Source organism: Calonectris borealis, chromosome 5, assembly GCF_964195595.1.
Source record: "Calonectris borealis chromosome 5, bCalBor7.hap1.2, whole genome shotgun sequence".
Lineage (NCBI taxonomy): Eukaryota > Metazoa > Chordata > Aves > Procellariiformes > Procellariidae > Calonectris > Calonectris borealis.
Genome location: NC_134316.1, coordinates 42,798,645 through 42,824,847, shown reverse-complemented (window position 1 = coordinate 42,824,847; position 26,203 = coordinate 42,798,645). Strand labels below are relative to the sequence as shown.

At 41.4% G+C, this 26,203-nt stretch overlaps 1 protein-coding gene across 1 annotated transcript in view; it reads left to right on the top strand.

Annotated features, from left to right (window-relative positions):
- Positions 1-26,203, top strand: part of LOC142083056 (cytosolic phospholipase A2 beta-like) — a 61,602-nt gene that overhangs the window by 2,855 nt on the left and 32,544 nt on the right. The window contains exons 2-20 of the mRNA XM_075152091.1: positions 3,373-3,445; positions 4,500-4,676; positions 5,314-5,450; positions 6,135-6,266; positions 7,471-7,529; positions 9,301-9,343; positions 10,557-10,620; positions 11,051-11,178; positions 11,302-11,412; positions 12,462-12,499; positions 13,407-13,542; positions 14,535-14,671; positions 14,929-15,151; positions 15,776-15,893; positions 16,947-17,084; positions 18,297-18,401; positions 19,139-19,324; positions 22,358-22,524; positions 23,058-23,244. Of these exons, the coding sequence (XP_075008192.1) occupies positions 3,373-3,445; positions 4,500-4,676; positions 5,314-5,450; positions 6,135-6,266; positions 7,471-7,529; positions 9,301-9,343; positions 10,557-10,620; positions 11,051-11,178; positions 11,302-11,412; positions 12,462-12,499; positions 13,407-13,542; positions 14,535-14,671; positions 14,929-15,151; positions 15,776-15,893; positions 16,947-17,084; positions 18,297-18,401; positions 19,139-19,324; positions 22,358-22,524; positions 23,058-23,244 (2,359 nt within the window). The remainder of the gene's footprint in view (positions 1-3,372; positions 3,446-4,499; positions 4,677-5,313; positions 5,451-6,134; positions 6,267-7,470; positions 7,530-9,300; positions 9,344-10,556; positions 10,621-11,050; positions 11,179-11,301; positions 11,413-12,461; positions 12,500-13,406; positions 13,543-14,534; positions 14,672-14,928; positions 15,152-15,775; positions 15,894-16,946; positions 17,085-18,296; positions 18,402-19,138; positions 19,325-22,357; positions 22,525-23,057; positions 23,245-26,203) is intronic.

The following is a 26,203-nucleotide window of genomic DNA, read 5'->3' as shown; positions in this document are numbered from 1 at the left end:
GGAGCAGCATGGAGGGGCAATAAGGAGTGAAATCAAAGGTATGAGCTGTTGGTAGGTTTTTCTTCTTTCATTGCCATCCAAAGACCATCTAGGTAGGCTCCTCATTATTAATGAGCTTTGAGAAGATTTCATACTCTCAAAGTTGTCTTTTTGGGATGAAACCTTGAAGTGACTAACCGCCTATAAACAGGAGAATTATGTGTCCTCCTGAAGCTGACTGGCATATGACTATTCTCTGGAAGCCAGACAGTAAGCCAGCAAATGTGTATTATTACAATCAGTGAGATGTTGGCAACAGATGTGAATTTTCAGTTTGTTAAAGTTTGACGCAGCTGTGGCAATTCTGCCATGCTAGTTTTATCTCCTGTTATTGACTTTTCTGTATTTTAGACCTGAAGTGGTTCCCCCAAAACTTGCTTTGAGAGTACAGAAATGTAGTTTAGTGCTAAATGCTATCAAGTGAAAAGAAGTTCGGTGTTTTGTTTTTTTTTTTTTCCATTTTTTAACCTACTCTTTGGGACTTTGGACATGCTACTATTTATTGGCCTGGAGTGTTATTGTCTAGGATGCAAACATACACAGGTAGCTGAATCCTGCACTCTATCATTGGCCTCAATGTGCCACTACTAATTTTCCAGCAAAAATAGAATGATGCACTTCTGGGAAAGCTACCTTTGACTCTGGATATTTACAGAGGGGTTTTGTTACTTCTGTGTGCTTGTGCAGGAAACTATGGTTCTTCCAAGGAAGTGAACTAAAAAGAGCAAGACCAGTACAGCTGCAAGACTGTCAAGAGCTGTCTGGATATGGTGTTTGTGCTTATCAATTTGCATTAATCATGAAATTACACATTGCTCTTCATGTTATGAAAATAGCAAATGGTATCTCTAACCACAATTATTTTTTCTAGAAGGGTGTTTGGGGTGCCAGCACTTTTGGGCAAAATTGTTATTTTAGACCACCCAAATCAGACCTCAATAGGCCGAAAATTAGGTCCACCTTTTTCTGATGAAAAAAAGAATTAGCCCAATTCTGGAAGGTTACAGGCTGGAGTAACTGCAGTCTTGGGAGCAGGATGGCTTCTGGCTTCCCCGGGGCATTTGCACAACCCATAGGGTTTATTATGGCCACATTTACCCATCTGAATCTGTTTATCTTTTACCCTGCAACAACACAAGGACTGAGCTGCACCAAATCAGAAGTAGTGAACAGTCATCCTTGATGATATTACCATTGGCGGGCAGATGTTGTCATGTTTAAGGGAAGTGATTGATGTTGAAAGGGGAAGGGAGGAGGAGCGAGGCTCTCTGGCTCTAGTGGGAGAGGATGAAAACATGACACCGATCACAACTGAGGGTACTCTGATGGTGAACTGCAGACGCGGCATTTTTGTAAGCAATTATGAAATTTTCATCACAAAAGCAAATTGTATACAACATCCATTTCTCCAGTGAAGGCAGACTCTGAGAATGGTTTGGGCTTCTCTTGAGCAAGGGGGAAGTTGATTACAAAATAACACAGAATTAACATATTAATTAAAAAGTCAGCCCTGTAATTGGCTACATAGTCCAATATTTCATGTTAATGAAACCCACTAGGAATGCTGACTGAGTGTTCCAGTTGGTACTTCTATGTTAAATAAGTATTTGCACAGGAAAATTAAAGTCAAATTCTTGCAGTGGGCAACTGGAATAATATGGAAGTGACCCAACTGGAACTTGTGATGTCCATAGTGCGTTAAACTCAGAAGGTTTTAAATATGTCAGTTTCAAATTGGAGGAAAATGTAATAAAAATGGTTCTTGTCACACAAGAACAAATACGTCTTGAATTTTTGTACAAAAAGTGTTTCAATGAACCATTAAGAGGCCAAGAGACAGAGTAATCTGTGATTTTGTAGGTTTAACAACAGGATTTCTCTGCTCAGGGCAATGCTTGAATATTAATCTGAATTTAAAAAGAATGTAACTTTAAAGGTGACATCATAAAATTTAATATTCAGCCTTTATTTGAACGTGCTGATTCACAGTTCAAATGGTATACATTTGATGTAACATAGTTTACCTCTAAACAAAACCGAATGAAATAGAATGAAGGCTGTTCTCATCTCTAATAAACACGTCCTGTAGTCCCACCCCATTTTAACAGAAAGTGAGTGACGACTCCTATGGAGAAGTTCCTCCTTCCCCCAGCTCCTTGTATCTCCAAAGTTAATCATTTCAGTGTCAGGAAATTTAATCGTGGTGCTATCTTTCAAAGTAAAATTGTCAAATTATTTTGTTACAGTGTAATACAGGGATACTCTCATTTGGACAAACAGATACGATGTTTCAGTCAGGGTGTAGTTTCAGCTGCCATTCAAACCAATGGAACAGTTCCACATGGTGTGGCTCTGTTTTAATTTATTCGTGGTAGCAGGACTGTATGTTATTATTGCTTGTTATTGCCATGCTAATATGCAAAAAACCAGATAAACACTCAAAAGAACATGAAAAAGAAATATAAATGTTCCAATTTGAAAAAAGAAGGAAATATTTTCCTGCTTTCAGTATTAAAACTGCCTCGTGTCTGTATATGTGCCTTTATTCAGGCTTATCGAATGTTGTTTAAAAATGACAAATACTTTCTGACCAGCTTAGGTTGGGAAGCTTAATTCTTTCTTAGAATTAGGAAGAAGTAACTTGAAATAGGCATTACAACGATAGCTTGCCTATGATAGAAATAAATCTCATGTCTGGAAGGGAAGTGGTTCCATTCCCATTAAGTATTTTCAAGATACCTAATGATGTGGGATTCTGTGATTTTATGCCTCCAAAGCAGGGCACTTTTTTCTTCATCTGAAGGGTCTCTGCTGGGTCTATGGTCCATTCAGTCAGTAGTGCATTCCTGTAGATGCCTTTTGGTGAGCTTGGCCTACTTACGGGCGTCATGAACATTTAGTCCTAGTTGGGATACAAAGTCAGAAGCTTTTAAAGCACTGCAGTAACTGCCATGTCCTGGCCCAGCGTCAGCTGCAAGTTCCTAATATTGCCTTCCAAAGGCCCAGTATTGACCCACCTGTGGCACAGGACCCTCAGCAGACTGGCCATGCGTACATCAGGCTGTATGAAAACAGGCACCTCTAGGGTGACTACAAAAGCTTTCCGTACCATTGTCCGAGTCTGTGTTTTCTTTCTCTGTCTTCATTTACTCAAGCTGCTTAGCAAATAGCCCAGTGTGCAATCGTGCTATCATCGTAGCCTGGTGTACTTCCACTGGAGGTGGTCCCCTCATTTCAAACAGACAAACAGCAAGGACAGACTGTCCTATTCAAAATACATAAGATTTTTGTATTCTGAGCTGATAAAACTAATTGCGTTTGTTTTCTCTGCAGATGCAGTTTTGCCCCATCCACATGCTTTCTGTAAGAATCATACAAGCCAAGAACATCAAGTCGAGAGACCTGTGTGAGTTGTGGTTTGATTGTGTTTTTAATCACTTCCAGAGTTTACGCAATGAGCAATGTTCCTTAGTTCTGAAGGTATACAAGCAACGTACATAAAGCAGAGCAATAGAAGTACTAATGCTGGGGCTATAATTAGATCAAATGCCTGAGGTATCATTAGGTTGGAGGACATATCTAGTGGCATTTCAGGGAACTGGTGCAAAACAAGACTCCCAGATGAATTTTCTGGGCCAATAAGGGAAGGTAGACCTTGTGAGGGCACTGCAATCTGTAAATCTGCTTGGAGTTGTTTGGTTTTAATGGTTGTAACGGGTATAAATCATATAATGGACTGGAATTTTGCCACACAGGCCACGTACTTAGGAATGTTTTATTGAAATGTATCAATTATACATGATAATCAAAGGTAAATTAAAGAATTTCAAAAATACAGTATCATTCGGGGTATTTGCTGTCCTCAGATGACCAGTCATGTTAAATTATATTTATGGTTTCTGGTTAAGGAGGGCCTCTGCAGATCCAGCCCTACGCACGCGCTGAACATGCAGGCAAAACAGACTTTTCTGTGTACTTTGTATTCCTTTAACTCATTATCTCACCCTCACAGCCTCCTGTGGCTCCTTCTCAAGGTGTGCTATGGACCAGCCGTTCAGCTGCCATTTTTGCAGGGGTGTCCCGTGGGTTCCTCAGTCAGGACAGAGACCTTGAGCTGCCTTTTCTCACACTCTTGAAACCTCAGGCCTGTGTATTCCTCTAGTGAAAAACGACATGTTCAGCCAAAAAAGCGTCACTTTGCAGTGAGTTACCTGAGTTACAGCTGAGACCGTGCGCATCTCGCTGTGCAGGGCGGAGCACGACCTTGGCCAAGCCCTCATGCGAGGGAGAGCAGAGGGGGTGAATCCCGTGCTGGTCGATAGCTGCCTGCCGAAGGGCTCCCTGACTCCTATGGCAAAGTATCACATAGCAGCGCCCAGAGGTGGACACTAGAAAGGTGGTAGTGTGACGAGGCCTGTATTTCTGAGTTTCAATGATCTCTTCTATCTACTCTATTGAAGGGACAGTTCCACTTTCCTGCCAAAACCTTGCGGGGCAATGTTATTCACTGCTTGATACCAGTCTGAAGTATTTAGGCATCTCGGGCTGCAGTAGAAATCTTCAGTCAAGTCCAGACTCCAGCTCTGAAAGACATCACCTTGGAGATTTCCTATCACACCGTTGTCAAGCTTCACAAAGTAAATGCACTTTCCCACCCCGGCTCTTCCCAAAGGACGGCTGCTCGAGGCACTGACTGCACTAACCATAAGGAGTAGATGTAGGCTGGAAGTGAGATGAAGATTTCGGACTTGCTCATGCCCTTGTGTTCTGGGGCCCAGACCGGCCTTTAGCTGCAACAGGTCTTCTCTAGTACCTAACCCTTCTAGACAGCCGTCACGTCTCCTCCGCATGTTTGTGTTGCTGGACTGAGCAAGCCAGTCTCCTCTGATCTTCTCTGTAATATACGTTCTTCTTTCCTGTAATCATCCTAACAGCCCTTTTTGGAACTAGCTCTGGTTTCAGTTAAACTTTTTTAAACACAGGTGACTGGAATTGTAGGGAATATGCCTGATGAATGGTCAGTGGGGTCTTTTATACCTTTCTCTTCACACGGGAAACACGGCTCTCAGTGTACTTTGTGCATGTGTACGTTTGCAATTTGTAGTTACCCAGGTATTAGTATACCAAGATAGTTTTCCTTGGTTGCTTCCAACCAATGGTCTCTTTACTTATTAAAAAAAATAAAGTAGTATTTATTAGTCCCCAGAATCATGGCCTTGCCCTACTTTTGATCTATAATATTGGCATCGGGTTTTTAATTTTTTTCTGCTGCAGTGACTGCATCAGACTGCTATGTGCGCTTGTGGCTGCCATCTGCTTCAAATGGAAAGCTTCAGACCAAAACCATCAAGAATTCTGACAACCCTGTCTGGAATGAGACTTTCTACTTTAGGATCCAGAGAGAAGTTGAGGTAGTAAAAAAAATTTCACCATTTTGAATAGCTGGGAATCCTCAGTTGACACCCTGTTGATCAACTGTGCTAAATGCTTGTGTAACAGAATTTGCAACAGCCAGGTTAGCCCAAAACAGCAGATATATGGAGTAGTGTTCCCCTCAGCTAGTTATAGACATCGGTGGTATAAATGCCTACATCTGAGCTAGTCCGGACTCCCTTTGTTGTCACCTGAGAGAAGTAAGTACTGCTGTAGCATGCTTCATCTGGGCTATTTTGCATGGTTAATTTAGAAAGAGCTTTCCCTCTACTGGTTGTAAGGGAAGGGTGGAGGAGTTGCTGTGGAGTAGACAGCAAATTTAATCCTACCTTAAGCTGTGGAGTTAAGAGAACTTTGGAGACGAAGAAACTGAGTGTGTTCTTTGGGCAGGTTATCTGTGTGGTGCAGAGCACTGACATCTTTTCTGTCTCAGGATAGTGGGAGCTCTCTGTTATACGTAGTTGTCTTCTATTCCATGATAAGTTTCCCAAGGTTGGGTTTAATGACAGTGTTCCACATTAGCAAACTCCTGAAGGAAAGAACAGGTTTCTTTATTCTTACCGCTATGCTAGTCAATCAGCTGCAAAAGTCTATAACCATTTTTTTGTTTCTGTGTAATAGCAGCTCAATAAGAGTTCTTATTTATTTTCTTCTACTACCAGAACATTTTAGAATTGGCAGTGTGCGATGAAGACCCACTCACCAAAGATGACATGCAGTTCACAGTTCTTTTTAATGTTGCTAGAATCAGACCCGGAGAGACACTCCGTGAGACATTTGCTTTGAAATCAGAGGTAAGGACTGGAAATACACAGAGAGATCAGCAAGACCTCATTGTCCACATTGGCTTCCATCTTAAGTGAGGTTTGGGTCTGCATAAACAGATATCCATATGTATTGGTATCATTATCAATATTGCATCAAACCAGATATCATTGTGCTGGATTTTTGTGACTTCATTAATCTCTTTTCACTGATTCAAAAAATGAAGCCGCCTCTCTCTCATGCCTACCATCTCTGTGGGGGCAAAATATGTTAATAGCTAGCATCCGTAAATTGTCATTTTTATCTTTTATAATCCAAATAAATAACTTCCTTAGCTTTTGGCTTTATTCCACTTTTGCCATGCTGAGAGGACATTTCCTCTTAAATGGCAACTTTTATTAAAAACGTGAAGATAATCCACTCACCACTTGAATTAAATGATTCTTTCAGGCTTCTCCTATTGGTATTCATGCTGGGTTTCCTTCTAGGTGATTCAGGTTTCTCTAGCCCATAGTAAAAGGACGCCTGTTCTCCTAAGATCTTTGATATTCTGTTAAGAAGCCCATAAAAGTCCGGAGAACAAAGCTGGGGTAGGTCTGTGACAGCTCATGGGCTTGTCTGAGCTGTGGCTGAGGTATTGCTACATGCTCATTGCAGGAAGGAGACAGTCCATACCCGAAAGAACACCTGCTTCTCTAAATACTGAAAGCTGTTAACATGGATCTTCCTAGTGACTCTGCAGGCTGGTGCCATGCACTTCTCAGCCAGTGGGTGAGTCACTGGGAAATACAATGATTCAAGAACCATCTCAGTCCGGAGGCTTCTTGCCTACTTCATCTCTGCAGGATTGAGTGTGAATGTGATTTAATGGTTTGTACATGGAAATGACACTGGCGTTAGGTCACATTTGTTGCTGGGCTTCAATGCCTTTCCCCCCATGCACACCGTCTTTGCAGAAAGCCATTATATTTCTGTTTCAGTCAAGCTTTCCCCCCTCTGATTGTATCTTTGGAAATATGTATAATTCTACATATCCTACAATGGAGGAATATAAATCTTCCCAGGGCTGTGGTTTCCATTGCAATCTCAGCTTTGGAAAGAGGTAATACACAGCTTTTTTGGTAACATTAGCGGAAGAGATGTCAGCCATGGAAGTGCTTTTTACATGTGTCTGTACTGCCAAAGTCTTGCAGCCTCCAGTAATCCATATTTATTTTACCCTTTTCTTTTTAGAAAGAGACGTGCATTAAGAAATGGGAAAGTTTGGAAGTGGAATTCTGGATGGAAAGAATGTGAGTAAAATTCCAAAGCTGAAAGGTATAGATCTGCCAGGGAGCAATAATATTTCAGAGAAAGAGGAAATTCTTCCAGCTCTTCCTCCCACCAGTGATCCGAAATTACTGTTTCAAACTTTTTTTTACCTTAACTTCCCCAGCTAATTCTGCCTTTCAGGATATTTCATACAAATCTTACCTTCTGTTCTACATGTATATCCTGATCGTGGAAATGTAGTAACATTGGCACGACGTGATAACTTGTACACAAGATGCATGTAAAACTTAACAGAGGTGCTCTTCAAGTTGTTAATATTAATTGAACAATGCCTAGAACACTGTGGTGTTTCTAAAAGACCAGAAAACTTGTCTTGTATTATTATCATGATACACACATAGAGTTATGTAGATAGTATTAGAAAAGTCACCCATTAGGCGATAGCTTAGTTAAACTGAAAAAACGTACAAGCAACAAATAATAAAATGAAGACCATCCCCCTCAAAGTGGTAATCAACATTGTCTGAAGGAGAACAAATCCCATAAGATAACCTTTATCTCTCTTTTAAATGCTATCACAGGTTTGGTTGAAAAAACCACCTAAACTACACGTTCTGGCATATTTGAGCTTTGCATTACTAAAAAAAGGAATATAGTCCAGTCAAAACTGACTAACTGCATGATTAGAAGAAGGAACGGTAAATAAAGCATCTTATTCTTAAACATGGAAGAGCTGCAGAAGAAAATCACTGGTGTTCTTGATTAATTCCTCCCACAGTGAAACTCAAGAAAATCTATTTAATTTATCTATGAGAGATACCTTAAGAGATGTGTAAGCATTTCCTGCAAAGGTGGAAGCAATCACAGACAGATATATAAAAAGGACAGAATGAGACGCGGTGCTTGGAAACTGGACTGAGTAGATTCAGACTAGAAATAAGAGGAACATCTTCCACCATTCAAGTTATAAGGCATGTGGGGGATTCTCCATCCGTGGAAGTCAAACCTAGTTATTTACATTTAAATACATTCTACACCTGAAATAGAAGTTTTAAGGCTGGAAGTGGTGCTTGGTAAAATACCCTGGACTTTGCAGAAAGTCAAAGATTACATACTACATAACTTTAATGGTCCTTTCAGATATATGAAAGCACTTATGAATGTTTTAACACAGTGATGTTGAAGTATTGGCCTTAATGAGAGATGCTGTTAGTAGACTCTATAGGTTACTCATAGTATTAAATAACTACATCCATTCAGTGACAAACCTAGGTTTTACAAGGTAAAACATCTGGGACAAAGGCTTTCTATTACTTACCTCTGTGTTTTCCAGTCATACATATGGCACAGTGGGAGCTAATTCTTATTTGCTGTTCATTTGTGATCGGTTGTAAATTATAATCTGTAACAGTCAGAAATGTCTTTCCTAATAAGTATTTGCAGAATACATTAATAGTAGTCTTTGCTTTCCCCAAGTCTTATGGTCATTTGTTAATAGCAGGACACGATTCCACGTAGACCAATACGTCTTTGTTCTGCTGTATCTTAGCATATAGTTCTAAGCATTGGTATTTTTATGGGCTCTCCTGCCTTTCTTCTTGTTTGGCTACTACATTTTGGTTCATGTGCTTAGCAGGTGATCATGTATTACACCTTTTAGAAAACAAATTGTGATACTAACATAACTATATTCAATTTTAAGCAGAAAAGGTCATAAAACTGCTATTTTAAAAAACATGCCAAATACGCACACAGCTTTTGTTTGTTTGTTTTTTCATTCTGTCTTTTCAGTCCTGGCCCTCCAGAACACCTCATTACCAATGATGTCCTAGTGGTAAGGTTCACATATGAATTTAGCTTGGAGTGACTCGTCCTTATTTTGATTCTCTCCTCTTCTCCCCAACCATCTGACATTTTATAGAGAGAACAGAAGCTACCATGATAGATAAGAGCATGGTGTGCATTATAAAGTGAAAGATGTGGGACGGTTCCCATTCGTTATGGCTTAACTGTTGCTCTCTCCATGCAAAAATAGAAGCTGTGTTTCTTGAAGTCCTCAGGTATTACAAATGTGAAGATTTTGCCCAGCTGTGGTTTGTTAGTGTTGCAGAACCCTGTATTTGTTGGTGTCCAAAGTGAAAACTGCTTGTGTTTCATATAAGACAGTATGGCGCTTGGCAGGGAAAACAAAGGTTATAAAAGGGATGAGACTGTAGAAGGCAACAGTGAATATTCAGTGTGCTTGTGACTGGAAGGTTATCTAACGTAACAGCTTTTTGGGAAATGAGTTTTTTAATAAAGAGTTATTTTAGTCGTTGAAACATAGAGTCCTCTTTTGGTATTAGTCAGCATGTGGTGCATTACCTATCTCCTTGGGCTGGCCCAGCAGCTAAGGAGTACAAAGTACTTCATGCCAACCACTCCAAGCCTGCACGTGATTTCCAGATGCTAGCCTTTAATACCCCTGAGGCAAAGTAACACGTATTCTGTTCTTTCCCCCTCATTTTCTGTGTGAGGCATAAGAGCTGTAATGATTGGCATGCGTTGTTCCTGAAATGGCTTGGAAAACTGTCCTGGCATGAGTTATTAAAGGTGAACTGGAATGACTCAGGTGGAGGGTAGGGTGGAATAAATCCATGATCTCTCTACATCAGGACCAGCAAGAAGATGCTTTGTAGACGAATCACTGCCACAATACACAGAAACTCATCATCAGGTGTTTTCCCCCACCCTTCCTAAATAATTATCAGATATATGTGTAGCTGTTTGGGCAGCAGTGTGTTGTACAGAGTTTCCCGATTTTGGGATAACTTGAATGGGTATAACATCCTCTGGCAATGCACCACGGTGTGGACAAGCTAGTTCTGAAGCAGTGTAACTGGGCTACTGTTCTGGGATAACGAGCTCTGAATTTACCCTTGTGCAGCTGGATGGTTTCCAGCACTGAGACCAGTTTATTTGGCTCTATATTATAGCTAGATGTTTCATTATTTGCTGCAGATGTGGCATTTGCTATCTTCACACTTTTCCACCCCTGTCTTTTACAGTCCCGTGAGGTTTGCTGCTTGGAAGTGCAAGTGGACATTAATGAAAGCAGGAAATATTTGAAAGGTATGCCCATTTCTCCGTGAAGCGAGGACTTGACCAAATCAACCCTATCATAGTCATTCAGACCCAGATGGAGGCACTTTAGGGTACAGAGACGACTAAGAATGTTCTAAAGACAATAAAATGTAATAGAGTGAAAGCCCCTGAACTGCCTCCAGTTGTAACGCTGATCTCTGTGTCTTTTCCTTGGAGCTCTCAAGTTTGGACACAGTAAACTTTGCTGGTGGAAGTATGAGAGAGTGCTGACTCTGGGCGCACTCCAAGCTGTGGGGTAAAGGCAGGAGTACCAGTTCCCGTGCTGTAGGAGACCTGCCAGTATGGCAGCTTACGGAGGAGTTACCACAGAGAATGGCTCCAGCAGAAAGTTTGCCGCTTGGTTAGCTATTTTGCCTGAACAGTGGTGTTATTCTCTAAACAAATCTGTTTTCACTAGAGGGTAAAAATCTCGTGCTTATGGTGCCTGCATCTCATGAGAGAATACGGAAAACTACAGAGGACACAGATACTTTCTACTTCCATTGTGTGAAGGCTTGGGAACCAGTTCTAAAAGTCAGGCTGCAGGTAATGGGCACTATACAATACCGCTGTTCCTACTGCCTGCTTATTTCCAGTGTCACCAGAACAGTAAAGAACTGGATTGTTTCTATTCTGTGAATAAAAAACATGTTTTTTTGTTCTCTGTAGAAAGTTTCTGATAAGGAAGATGACAGTAGCAATTTAAGTGACACCTTAACAGTACCATTGAAATATCTCCCTGTTGGACATAAAGTGAAAGTAACCCTGCCTGTAAGACATGTAAGTGCTTCACCATTTATATGAACTTTTGGAGAGGAGAGTAGAGTAACCCTCAGTATTTAACACCATAACATTTAAAAATAAAAATCAATTAGTAAGTCTGAGTGAGAATTTTGTCCAAATACAAGTTTTCTGTGAAAAAGATTAGTTTTCTCAGAGAAATATCAATTTTCTGTCAATAAAATCAATAATTGAGAATTCATCCTGGCCAGTTTTAGATGCATTTAAGGGCCAACCTCTGCTGTCCTTACACAGTTAAAGGAGAATATTCAATACCCCTAGCAAGGCTTTGGGATGCCCCACTGCTCTTTATCAAGCCTGGGTGGCTAGCTCAGTCTATATACCTAAATTTTAGATGGCTAAAGTTAGACGAGTTGAATCTTAGCCTCAGAGAACAATTCTCTCACATTCTTCTATGCGTACAGTCAGGACGGTAACTGGTGGAGGGATACGACTCTAAGTTGCTTTAAAAGCAGTAGTAATGCTGCTGTGTGGCCAGATGAATCTGTTAACAATAGCCAGACAAATTGCAGCAAATGAGAGGCAAAAATAGGAGGAGAAGAATTTCTCAGCAGCCTTTCCCGTAAAGAGAAGGGAGAATGAATGTCTGCTTCACCACTAGTGATTCCCCACCCCTCTGTTTGGACTCTCCTTTACCTCCAGTAGGTTTTTGGAAGGATGCGGTGACTTGTATTTCCTCTTCTATCACTGTCTTTATCTGGCTGCTGTTCTTCAGCCTCAAAAATAGGAGAGTGGCAATGTGCTACTGCTGCTGGGTTAGGATGGTTCGTAGAGGTATATTCACAGTGAGGAAGAAATCCTGTTTCACAGCCCGTTCATGTAGCCACTTCGACTCCTCCTCCTCTTTTGCTTCTCTGTAGAATACGTCTGGTGTTTAGTTGCTTTCCTTCTCTTTCCCGCTAGTTTTCCGAAAAACTGTATGCAGGGTGGGAGTGGTGGGGCATGCCAGGAGGCACTGAAAATCGGGATTTCAAAACTTCTCTTTTTCCCAGTCGTTCACATTCCTGCTCTCATTTCTTTGTTTACAGAATGTGCCACTGCAGTTGTACCTCCAACTAAATGATTGGTAAGAGGACTATTTTTTTCTCTAAAGGTTTTATTGCTCTTTGAACTGTGAATTCTAGAACAAAGTATCCTTCATTTAGATACAAGGAATGCACAAGACTAGGGGCAAAATATAACAATAGTTAAGTCACCAATAGAGTCACCACAACAGATCAAAGTTAAATGTCCTTGGGGCAAAAGAGTCACACCAAGATGTAAAAAAAAAAAAATTTATGAGAATTTCAAACAGTGAGGAACTTAGTCACTGAGTGTCCTTTGTGTCAAAGAACCAAAGACTGAGATTGGAGGCTTCTTCAAAAGGGAAACAGAAGCGGGAAGAAGGCACAGGGAAAAGGGAATTTGAAATAAGAAGAACATCCAGAGTCCATATATTACTCAAACCACCCAGGTATTCTTAAGAAAATACATTTGTGGCTCTGGTGATACCAATAGAAAGAAGCACAAGCTAGGGAAGACAAAACGTTACACTGTAAAATAATGAGACAAACAACAAATAAACCACAATTATTTGAATATCTTTTTCATTGTACTGTTTCTGTATAAATCTGTGATACAAATCCCCGTGGAAGACCTTGTTAGGTTCAAGTCACCCTTTGCTCAGAAATTATATGAAGAAGAAATAGAAAGGATTCAGCTTACAAAGCTACTGACAGACACAAAGAAGCCTTTCTTTTTTCAAATTTGCTATCCTTAGCTGGCAGTAAAACTTACGCTGAAACATCAGAACATACAAAGACCACATAGAAGCAAAGCAGTTGATTTCTTTGAAACTGGAAGCTGCATTTCTGTCTCTAAATCTGAGCAGTGAATCATGATTTTTTATGATATTTAGTAGACTGCAGTTGCTGAAAATACATCCATATACATTTTAAACACCAATCCTGTGCCTCTGGATTTTTATGTTTCAGCACAGAAAAACTAGATGTGCGTTTAGGGTATGATCTGTGCCGAGAAGAGCAAGAATTCTTGCAAAAAAGGAAGAGAGTGGTTGCCAGTGCCCTGAAAAGGGTTCTTCATCTGGAAAGAGATCTACATGGACACGAGGTATGTGAATTGGAATCCAAGCATGGGGTGTGGGTCTATTGAATTAGGATTGGCACAACTCCCCACAAAATTTCTAGTAGTTTTTGCATGTTGATGACAAGCCCATTGATTTGAATGGCAGCAGAACAGAAGTTCTCAGTGTGGCACACCCCATACTCATCTGAAATTTCAGCTCAGCTATTCATGCCTCCATTCTTTTCAATGGGTCAAATTCCCGAGGACATAATATACCACTCTTCAAAGCCAGAGTTTCCAACAGTGCGATGCGGCGGGTCAGCAAGAGGTGAGGCATTGGTACGTTGTGTTAGACACAGTCCAGCCAGACAACCCAAACCAAGTAGGAAAACAGGAGTATTTGAAATGCACCTCACATACATATTTATGAAATCATTGTAATGTCCCTTCTTTAGGCTTACCTTTTTTTTTCATTTTCAGAACTCTTTTCACAAAAAGTCAAAATTCTTTAGGATGGAGAAAGAACATTTTATAACAAGCTCCAGCTGAAGTATGTTTTGTTGCCAAGGTCCAGGGTGAATTTTTAAATGAATATTTATTTTCTTGCTGGAATTATAGTTGTTGAATGGATGCTGTCCAAAGAATCATTTTGTTTGCTTAATATATTTTTTCTGAACTCTGCTTGGGACTTCCTTGAATCCATACTTAATTACATTTATTGTAATTTTTGCAATTTATTGCATTTGTGTTATTTATAATAAAACCATATAATTATCTGTTATTAATCATTGCAATTCCAATTATAAAGAACAAGAGCAGGAAGGAAAGTTAAAATCACTGCATATTTAAACTCATCCAAGCTTTGGGGTTAAGGGTATCCACCGAGCATCTGGAGGTTAATTTAAAGAAGGTACTGGTAAAGACTGGCTGAATGTTGATTTGATTTCATTGTCCTCCAATGAAGTCTGCTGAGGAAATTATAATTACAAGTAGGCAAGTGAGTAACTTTTTGAAGATAATACTTATGTTTTGAACAGGTCCCAGTAATAGCTGTTATGGCAACAGGCGGAGGCCTCAGAGCAATGTCAGCTATGTTTGGCCACCTCTTAGCTCTTCAGAAGCTAAATCTGTTGGACTGTGTAACCTATGTCACGGGGGCTTCTGGCTCGACATGGTGCGTATAGAAAATGAGATTTGTGTTTGAAATTACTGTGACACTACATTTCCACACAGTGAGAGAGATGCATCTCTTTCAAAGTCTTACATTGTTAATAAGAGAACGTAATTCCCTGGTAAAGCTGTTGGCTCTCGATCATAACTTCAGTTTAGGCTTGCTGATTCTCTTTTTTGATGAAAGTGTTTGGGTAAATATAGTAATTTTCCAAAAGCATGCAAATAAGTGGATGATTTTCTCATATTTCTGTTCTTTAGGACGCTAGCAGACCTGTATGAGCATGCCGACTGGTCACAGAAGACTCTGGAGGGGCCACTTAAGGCAGTAAAAGAACAAGTGACGAAATGCAAGCTCAACCTTATGTCTATAGAGCATCTGAAGTATTATCACAAGGAACTCGCTGAGAGGGCAAAAGCAGGACATGTGTCATCTTTTACAACTCTGTGGTCGCTTGTTCAGGAAATGTTCTTACATGAACGGGTATGTAGATGGTCCTGCCACACATTTGGGAAACATCCACTCATTTTCTTTAGAGCTTTACTCTTTGAGGGCATGATGTAATGTGTGGAACAAATCCAAAGTGACTGAGGCATCCCAGTGTGATTTGTAAACAACGACAGAGGATCTTGTAGCCAGGATTTTCCAGGGTAGCTAATGGTTTGAAGGTGTCTCTGTACCAGGATGCCCAACAGCTAGCAACTTCAGTAGGCAAACTTTCAAAAAGAACTGAGCAACCCCCCCCCGTCCCCGAAAAGTCAGGTCTTTTAAAGTCTGTTTCTAGTTGGACACTTCAGAGCTAGAGTAATGTGTCCTCAGGTGAACATTAGTCTCAGCCTTAGTAAAGATCTGTGGGATGGAGGCAATCAAGGCACTTAGATATTAATGAAGAGGTTACTAGGTATCAAAAAGGCAACCAGGAAGGAAAGTGCAGGAACATGAAGGAATATGTAAAATTATATTAAGAGGAATTATAAAAATGTGACTCACAGATTCCTCTGGGTTGTAAAACATCTGTTATCTATCTGTACTCAGGTAGATTGTGTCAGTGCTTTTGCCTTATGCTCTTCCAAAGGTTTATGTGATTTTTTTTATCTCTTCGATTAGCCAAGAAAGTACAAACTCACAGACCAGCGCAAGGCATTGGAGCATGGACAAAACCCATTGCCTTTCTATGCAGTCCTCAATGTGAAAGAGGAAAAGTTCAGTACTTTCAAATTTAGAGGTAAGTATTCCTAGAGTTTCTTCTGAGTTTGAGTAGGGACTAAAGAGAATATGGAGGGAGGGTGCATGTGTGTGGAGGATAAAAGGGGAATACATCTGTTGCTTACCCTGAGTCAGTATTCATCTTTTAATAAAATGTTTGTCTTTTTTGCGAAGTGCTGGGTGTTGATTAGAAAGAGCAGACCTTCTGGATAACATCCTCAGGCACAAACAGGGCATTTCTGAAGATCTGGGCTGAAGTCCTAGTTTTGCCACAGACGTTGTGAGTGAGTGTAGGCAAATCATGTGATCTTTTTCTGCCTCAGTTCCACACCTATAAAATGGCTTTGATGGTTCCTTAGTTTATAGAGGTGCTGTGAAATGTAATTGTCGCTTCCCTAAATACTACACTGATGAGGGTATGAAAATGGAGTGGAGTATGATTGGTGTCATGGGTGTGATATGACACCCTTTAAATTGACACAGGCTACATTCAACAAAAGGTATTAAAATGAGCAGATACTGGAAAGAAAAAACAGTTAGCACTTACATTTGGTTAGTTTTATAGCTACTGTTCTACTGCAATACCTGTACGGGACAGCTTGAGTCAGGAAACTGCATGGCCATGCCCACACTGTGATACTTCCTAGTTTGGAGCTGATGTGTCTTCAGGCTGCTTTGCTGTACCATGTAGACTGACAGGTTTGGGTTAGTAGAGGTTTCATGCCAGTCATTCCTTGCAGGTTGGATCACACTTGCATGTTGTACTTTTGATGCTCTTGATTTAGAGAGGCAAGTGGAATCCCAGAATCTTTATATAGAAATATATATCTAAGCTTTTGGAGCTAACATTAGACTCTTTCTGAGGTAAAAAAGCTAGTTCCTTTTGTATGCAAATTATCTCTCAATTTGTATGGGACTAGACAGTGCAGTTTGCAATACAAAGCTACTGATAGTACAGAGCTGTTGAAACAAGCAAGATCCATAGAGCTTGTGGACAGCTTTATCCACAGGGGAAGGTTTTGTTTTCTTATTTTTATTACAGTAAACATGCCATATGTCAATTCTCTTGTAGAGTGGGCGGAGTTCTCTCCTTACGAGGTGGCCATACCAAAATACGGAGCCTCCATTCGTTCAGAATATTTTGACAGTGAGTTCTTCATGGGAAGGCGAGTGAAGAAGCTGCCAGAATCTCGGATCTGCTATCTGGAAGGTGACCTAACAGTGCAATATAGTTAATCACGACATGGTAGAAAGCATGGTACTAGCTAGCCACTGGTCTGTGTACAACACTCCTTGCCAGCAGGTCTGCTCCAGGTCTTGATTCAATGGTCTTTTTACCCCTTTTGTACACTTCTGCTCTTTGTAAAGCTTCTTTCTTCCTGTCCTCCTTTTTAACCTGGGCAGATTTGGGAAAGTCACAGCATGGCTCCCCGTCCCATTTTCTGAACCGAACAAGAAGGTGGAGAAAGTAAGTTGAGGAAATAATAAGCCTTTCTTCCCTGACCAGTCATCAGCTCTTCAGCTTCATCAACTATATTTCTAGACAATGCATTGCTGGGGTAGAATTGGAAGGAGCTGAAAATAAAATATAACTCATCTAGAACAACCCACAAAGGTCAGAACCATCTGAGCTTTGTGGGTTGAGAATGGTGTCACTAATCTTCCCTGCCCATAAGGATGAAGGAAGCCCTTTTAACCTCCAACGACTGCTTTGACTGGCTGTTCTGCCTTTAAAGGCGAGGAAAGGGGGAAAAGCCGCTAAATCAGAGGAATCCATCTGCCCCAAGCAGATTTTAAATCCTTGTCAGAATTTTAGCTTTTGATACCATAACCAAGGGTCCAGTGGAGACAAAAATCGTATTTCTCTCACTGTGAAGTCTGCTTCAATCTAGAGATTGAATTTGTTCCTCATGTGAGTACCTGGCATGGGGCTTAATGACAAAGGATAGTTCGTTCTTTTCCAAAAGCAGACTCACATATGGAGCCAATTCTATTTTGGTCCTGGACCAGATGAACTCCACAGGAACAAACCATGCCTGAAAGGAAAAAATGGATCTTAGATAAATTTAAAGAATAAATCAGTTTAAAGAAGGGCCTTTTGCTTATATGGCTTCACCGTGCTTTCAAAGCCTGCTTTCTTTCACAAGTACACGGTAAACACTCTAAAACGTCGTCTGGGTGACTGATACCTCTTCTTTTGTTACTCTGTGCTATACAGTGAGTGGTCTTGTGTAGTTATCTCCTGAGAAAGAGCACTGAAGTGCTGACACCATTATGTTTGAACTCTGTGACACCTACTGCTTAAGCTGTGTCATGACAGGGTCAGTTCAGGCAGGCCAATAATATGTAGCATGGGTACTTGTAATAGTCAGTGGTTAAGGTGCGGTGGTGCAGTATTTTTCCCATGTGGTTTGACTTACAGGTCTTTGGACAAACATCTTTACTAGGAATCTGCTGGATGGCTTGTACTGGTCCTCAAATTCAAATGAATTCTGGGAACGATGGGCCAAAGATATGGTAGATATAGGTAAGAGTTTCAAAATCAGTGTTTGTTTTTGACCAGACAATGCTTCCTGTTCAGGAGAGGATTTAGAAAGATACGCTGTTGCTACTGTTTGTGAATAATCATCTCTCACATGTTCTCCCTAAATTGCTGCATGTTGTGTTGCCTCATTGTGGACCTTCCAGCATGATTTTCACCTGTATCAGAATTATCACTATGTGATGTTTTGTTTTGTTTTGTTTTGTTTTGTTTTGTTTTGTTTTGTTTTGTTTTGTTTTGTTTTGTTTTGTTTTGTTTTATTTTATTTTGTTTTATTTTATTTTGTTTTATTTTATTTTGTTTTATTTTATTTTGTTTTATTTTATTTTGTTTTATTTTATTTTGTTTTATTTTATTTTATTTTTAACCCACAGGCATACTTCATGCTAGTTACAAATGTTTTTCATTTAAAATTTGCTCATGGTCTATTAAATGACTGCTCCCATGACTGCAAATGAGAAGGGTGGCTTTTATTTGTAGGCAAAAGTAGAAAGCCAGTGTGTCATTTGAAAGAGTAAAAGACAAAAGCTGTGCTTGCTTTAAACAAAACCAAATATCTCTTTGTTTAAACGGGATCGGTCATATGCATATGTTTTCAAGCAGACTGCAAGAAACAGGGAGGGGAGGGACCCACAGGAAGACAGCAAGGGCAGCTAGCCCCTAAAGGTGTCTGGGAGAACAGATTGCTCATGTTTTTTCTCACAGTTCCTTCTCTATTTCAGAAAAACATTCCCCTGAGGAAGATGTCACTGTCATCGAGCCTCCGTCTTGTTTGTCAGGGAAGTTGTTTGAAATGTTTCAGGACATTATGACCAAGCGTCCACTACTGGGAAAGTCTCATAACTTCCTGAGAGGCTTAGAATTTCATAAGGATTATATCCATCAGAAAAAATTTATTGAATGGAAAGGTAACTGCAACAAAGAGTTAGCTGCAGTGTGCAGGTAACATCTCAGATTTTTTTTTTTTAGACTTTGGAAATCTCACATTTAGAGATATTTTCTCAGGGTTTGGAAATCTGCTGAGATGGAACTATGTTCATGGTGTCTGTTTCTTTAGGGTAACAGGTTAGAACGAACTAGCCCGTGGGCCACTCTTTCACCTCCTGAAGATATCTGTAATTTGTGTCAAAGCATGCTCTTCTACAGGAAGTTTGTCACTCTGCATAGGTACAGTAGTCAAAAGATTCAGAAAGGGTAGATCCTTTGGAGGCCAAGAAACAAAGGTAACACCGGAAGCATAAAATAGCAGGTTATTACGTGGATCAGATGAAGGAAAGGACTGGCTGCAAGCGTGTGGTTGCCCATGTGTGTGGTATTTCTGCCTGATGATTTATCCACCAGAGACCTCTCTTTAACCCTTTAGAAACAGAAATACCAAGATCCGACAACAGAAAGTTAAAGCCACGTAGGTTTAGACTGTGTATATTAAACAAACAGAATGCATAGACTTGATGTATAAATTGAATAGCAATTTTCTATGGCCTGTGCTCTGCAGGCAGGCAAAGTAAACAGTCGTAATAGTTTTACCTCAAAATCTATGAAACAATCTGTGAAGTGATAGCAATGTGATGGAGCTGAGGTTTTGTGCATCACAAACCTTCCTGTAATCCCAGTGTCCTCATTTCTTCCATGAGCAGGTAGCAGTGTGGGAGAACCCCACATTATTAAGGTTAATCTCACTTCAGCAAGAAAACACGCGTTCTCTGTCCCCTCTGAGTCCTTCTCTTTGGCAACTTGTGTTTTCTCTCCCCTGTTTCATGCAAGTTACAACACTTTTTGTCCCTGGCTGCCATTGCTGCATGGTTTGCTGACAATGGCAAGAGATGGTGGAGCTTTTTTGTGGATTAGGCAGAGCCCACAGTGTGCTAAGTGCTTTCAAAATGTTCAGTAAGCAAAAAGTCCATGTCCTAAAAGAGTCTGCTCTAAGAAAACAAGTGAGAGAAGGAGAAAACAAGCAGCATAAGAAAGGTGGGTGAGAGAAGGAGCACACGAGTAGCTTAAGAAGGTGGAGGAAGGATAAAATTGTCAATCAGTAAATGTTAAAAAAAATCATTTTCCTTACATTTGCTGACTAGCGATTTTATAAATGCAGGTGGGTAGAAGCAGATTTCAAGGAGGATTTGGAGGAAGAGAGCATAGGGATACTGAAGACTACCTCAGGATAGATATTCTACAAATAAAGTAAAAGAAGTGGAAAGCATGAAGTCTGGAGTGGGGAAAATTAGCGGATTTTGTATCCTCTTTCGGCTGCCTGCATGAGACCAAGCTAAAACCAGGTAGAGATCCATCTCTAGGAGCAAGAGGAGATGCCTGCTCTGTGAGCAGAAATGATAGTCTCGTGGTAGGTGAAGTCTCCAGAATATAGCTGTGTTTTAAAGGCTTCCCTGCAGCTCAGGATATCTGACACATTAAAACAAGACTCTAAATGCCATTGTGAAAAGCCTAATTTTCATGGTGAGAAATTTGAGAACTCATAACCTGGAATTAGTGTAATGCATTTACAGTAGGGTTCATGCTTTCAAGGGGATTCCTGAGGCAGGACTTCTTTAAAGTCCCTTTTTGGGTGTGGGATGGAAGAAGAGACTCTCCCAAGGAAATGCCTACTTCTAATTCACATATCCAGCTATGAATAAATGCTGCACAGTTCCATCTCCATGATAAGAAAATGGGGGTAACGGGATTTCAACTAAAAATATCCACCAGGCCAAATAAAACTAAAAAATACGCTCTGTTTCTTTTGTGAGGGACTGCAAGAAAATGTTTCTCATTACAGCAGAATCTGTAAATTCCCAGCAGCCATGAATGCTAAAATAGGCAAATAATTTTGTAAAGACCTGACAGTGAGGGAATGGAAAAATATGAGTTATTACTTCAAGCTTCTGTCAAACATTCCAGGCTATGGAACAAGCTAGAGTTATTCTGCACGGTTTAAATCAACACTGCAGAATGAGGCCAAGGAGGCAGAGAGATCGAAAGAAATGGAATGCTGGAACTTACCTGCAGTATTTCTGTGATCAACAGTTTCTTAAAATATCTAAGCACAAATGATTTAAGGCTCAAGGGGTCTGTTCTGGGCTTTGCTACCTCATTTTGTGAACTTGAGGAACAGTTTTAAACCAGTATTTTGATATTTAAAACTGTGGCAAAATGTTTCTTATTCCATGAGACTAGAAATGGTACCAGGGGAACAATAGTGGACTTGTTGTCTGCAGGGCAGGCTGGTGGGGTTGCTAGCAGAGTAATGAGAGTCTAGCTATCAGAAACTGGCTTTAGATCTCAACTTGCCAGTTGGTATAATCCCCTTTTGGCTCCTTTTGGCGTTAATGTGAGGTTTAATTAATTCAAGCAGTATTTTAAGCTGTGGGTAGGGGATGCTGTGTGCATGATGTGGTATTTTTTTGCAGCGTGGTTAAGATAATTTATATGAGAGATCACTGAAACCAGGTTGAAATCAGATTTTTCACCCTGGGAGAGGAGTCTAATCCTGCGAATGCAAAAGCAAGAAAAGAGCAATGCAAAAGTGCAGTGATGTACTGCATTTGTTAGATTTGTTGCTACACTGTGAAATTGTTTTTGTTGTTTGTATTTTTCCCAGTTCTTAGGGGAAAAAAAAAAGGGCTAAAGTCTGTATTCTGTGAAAAATCACTCCCCAGAGCAGCTGTGAGGCCAGTGGAGTCTGTGTCTCACCTGTCCTCTGCCTGGCTGCCTCACGGCCTGCCTTTGTGAGAGTGCTGGGGGAGTGGGTCACGGGCCAGATGTGCGCAGATGTGCAGTTTGGAGGGTGTGCTGCTGAGGCCACATTTGTGGGCTGCGTTATGGAGGGAGGTGAGCCTGGTCTTGAAGGCAACCAAGGGGCTGCCCTTAACATGTAGCACAGACAGAAATACTGACTCCTCCTTTCCTACCAATGCACCACTAACTATATTCAAAATGTTTTTCAGACACCGTGCTGGACTCTTTACCTAACAATCTGACACCGCTGCAGAAATATCTTTGCCTGATAGATGTTGGCTATTTCATCAACACCAGTGGTGCAGCACTTTTCAAGCCAGAGAGGAATGTAGATGTCATTATCTCACTTGATTATGGTTTGGGGAATGTGTTCAAGGTGAGAAGATTAACATGCTCTGCTCCTTGCAGCCCTGGTAGAACTCTTCGTATGTTATTAAAACTTTTAAGTAAGTGGCTGTCTAAGTCTTGATCATATACTCAACAGCAAACCAGTCACCATATCTTGGAGGAGGAAAGAAACTTCCTTCAAGACCAGAACTATAGAAACTGTCAGGCTGTTATTCCCTGTAGTGGATTGCAGCATAGACTTCCTAGCCATGCTAATTCCAGGGAATTGCAGTAACAATTGGTTGCTGGAGACATGACCTTGATTTTTCCTGGTCTGTCCTCGTGGCTTTTCGTCACTCCCTCTAGCTGTAAAAGAAATTATAGGGTAATAAGAAGCATCTTCTGACTTGTGGTGAGTGGTGGCAGAAAGTAGGGTTATGCTGTGGCTATTTTGGACTACACATTCATTGCAGAGTGATTCTAGGGACTGAATTAAGTTGCCATAGTATTTCTATGATACCTCAGTAAACCTGATTCTTGTCTTAGTGTTAGCTTTAAGGCAATGACATTCTGTGTCCACAGCAATTAGAGATGACATACAAATATTGCAAGATACAAAAAATCCCATTCCCCAAAGTGGAGCTAAGTAAAGAAGAAGAGAAGAACCCCAAGGAATGTTATGTGTTTTCGGATGCAGAGGACCCCAGAGCACCCATAGTAATCCATTTCCCCCTGGTGAATGACACCTTTAAGGAATTCAAGGAGCCTGGTAAGTCAACAAAACTATACTTTCTAGTTGAGTTCAGGCCATTTGTCTTTCCACAGCACAGATCTTATGTTTGTCTTTTGTAGCAATAATTTTAAGGGAGGGCACAGCCTTCGTGCGAGTGAGACCATCCTGTCTCCTACCCATCACGGTCATACACCTATATATGCCTCTCCCGTTGGGCTATGAATGAGCATGCCCGCTCATCTGTCGGGTCAGGTTTAGGTTGCTGCATTCAGCTCAAAGTACATGAGTTTCCACCATGGCAGAGGAGAAGGAGGGGTCAACTCCTTTCCTATTAACCTAGTCATGTTAGCCTTCTCACCAAAACCGGGATTACGTTCCCCATATACAGAGTGAAACTGTATCTCATCCAGTAATCCATGATGCGACAGAGGTAGCTGAGGCAGGTCCATGTCTCTCCTGATTAGCCTCCACGTACTGCTCAAGAGGCAGGTTAGCAAACCACAGCAGACTCAGCGATGTTGAGTAAGAAACAGGACAGAACAAGGCTTTAACCCACAACTCACGCTGCAAGGCATACTGGAGAGGGCAGCACTTGCAGTGGTAAGATGTTGGGGAAAAGGTAGACCAAGAACATCTGCCAACTGCTTCTTCCCTCGCCTTCCCCCCATCAATTTAAGACCCAGCAGTAAGCAAGCAGGCTGGGCACTGGTTGCTTCTCCCATACTCTCATGCCTTTGTGCCAGCCTCCATCTAGATGGAGAGAATTAGCAAGTCTCTCCAGCAATAATAAGAATGATGTTTGCGGCCCAAGAGTCAGAGCGAAGAAATGGGCACATGGCTGCTAACAGCTGGTTCAAGTAATTCTGTTGTGAACACGTTCAGAAAAATAAACAGTAGGAGGTGGAGGGGATGCAATGTTCAGCTGGCGTAAGTGTAAGAAGCCTAAAAGTTACTGATCGTCCTACCTTGGCCTAGCCGTTTTACGGTGTTGGTACAAGCACTGTGGGAGAAGGAGGTCACTTCCTTTACTAAAAGACAGTGACTAGAAAGAGTGGTCAGAAAAGCTCTGTCAGTCTGTGGCGTACACAGGGGAGAGCCCGTATTCGCTCACAGAGGAGGGCCTTGCCCTGTACTTACTAAAGAGCTTTGCGCATGAGTTTGGCAGCCCTGTACATGCGACTAACAGACAGCAAGACCCCCAATTTCCCGGGTAACACAGCTCATATCCGTCTTCCCTTTCTCCAGGGAATTCAACAACAGACATGGCTTTGCTATGGGGACAGAGGCAGTTGGGTTGGTTCTGCCTGAAGGCCCAGCAGGCCCTGGGCAGCGGGGTTTGCCCTCGGGTGTTGTCTTTGAATGCGGGCATAAAGCAGCGAAGGCCATGCTAGAACAAAAGCCTCAATACAGGCTAGGTTTTTCCAACAGCTTGTGGGGTGCTCTGCAAAAATGAGACAGGCGGTATCTTGTTGGTGCCTCTGCTGTCTGACTTCCTTAACCTGAGACCCTCCTCTGTGCTGGAGCTCTTACAGCAGCGAACCCTGCAATACCCCACACACCACCTTTTGAGTTATCAGGCCATGGGGAACTTCTGCTCTCCCTCGCTACTGCTGAACACAGCAGACAGAGCATTCACTCTTCTTCCAGCTTTACCCAAAATTATATTGTGGTACGGGGACCACAGCAAAATGGATGTCTCTGAGGGAACATTTGGGGAAGGTTATGAACAGCAGCAAAACGGGTTAAGTAAAGCTCCTTTTCTGCTGTGATGTTCAACAATGCACAGAGAATATGCGCAGTAAGAGATACACCAATAAAATCACGTTTAAAAACTCTATGGATTAACAGAGGAGATACCCAGTAGAGGGAAATAGGCTTCTTAGGTGGAGGCTGGAGACGCTCCAAATGGCAATGGGCAGTGAGATATGGCTATTGAGCAGTGGCTAGCAGGTAGAACAGGTGAGTGTTTTAGAGTCTGTCTGAATGAAAGATGGATGAGATTATGCAGAGCAAAGCAACTGCTGCAGCTTCTCAGTGCTCCGGGCCCAAATTCGTGAGCTGTGACGCTCACCTGCATGTCTCTGAGCAGCCGGTGATTCATCAGTCAAGCTGACAGCCAGCAACTGATGTGGGTGGTTGGGGGAGGAGGGTCCTTGGCAACCTGCTTGCGTGGATTTCGAGTTTAACAGTGGAGCTTTTCATTTCTAGATGGCTGAGAGACATCTTGTGGAATGTGGGTACTTATTTTTCTTGCTTTTAACTATTTAAGTTCTAGAAAAGAGAATTAGCTTGTGAAGTGCCCATTTACAATGCAACTATAGACTGTGCTTTTGTGTGCTTGAGGCAGATGCAGCTGAGCTGTATCTGATGTGGATAGCACGGATAATATGGCTCTCTGAATATTGGGAGGCTCAATGAAGCAAAACTTGGACATTTTTAATAGAGCCACTTCTAGTGACAGCCTGTGCCCAGCACCCTGGGATAACAGTGCCCAGAAACCACTAGGTTAGACTAAAACCTGCTATGTCTCAAGCAAAATTCCTATGTCATTTTCATGTGGTTCTGGTAGACATCATAAGGAATATCTCAGCAGTCTGTTTGTAGCCCTTCTGACAGTCATCTCACAATACGTTTGTGGTTTGGGCATATTTGGTTCAGACTGCAAGGAGATAGGTAAAAAACAGAGAAAAAATGTAACCCTGAATATTTTGTAGAAGCATAAATATGAGGCTACTGAAGTCCCTGGTGGAGGTAATTAGGGTGTCCTTTTAAGCGAAAAGGTTGACCTAAGAGGGAGGATGGGTGTTGGCAACTCCAAGAGGTTGGGTTCACCTGAAGCTGAGTTGAAGGAGTTGAAGAATGAGAGGCTGATGTGGGGTGCTCTGTTCCCTCTGCACCTCCGCACTCTGCAACAGGCAATCCTGTGTGGTTAGCATCACAAGGCCTCCTTGTACGTACTAGGTTGTCCACTCGCTCTAGCCAGCAGATACGCCCT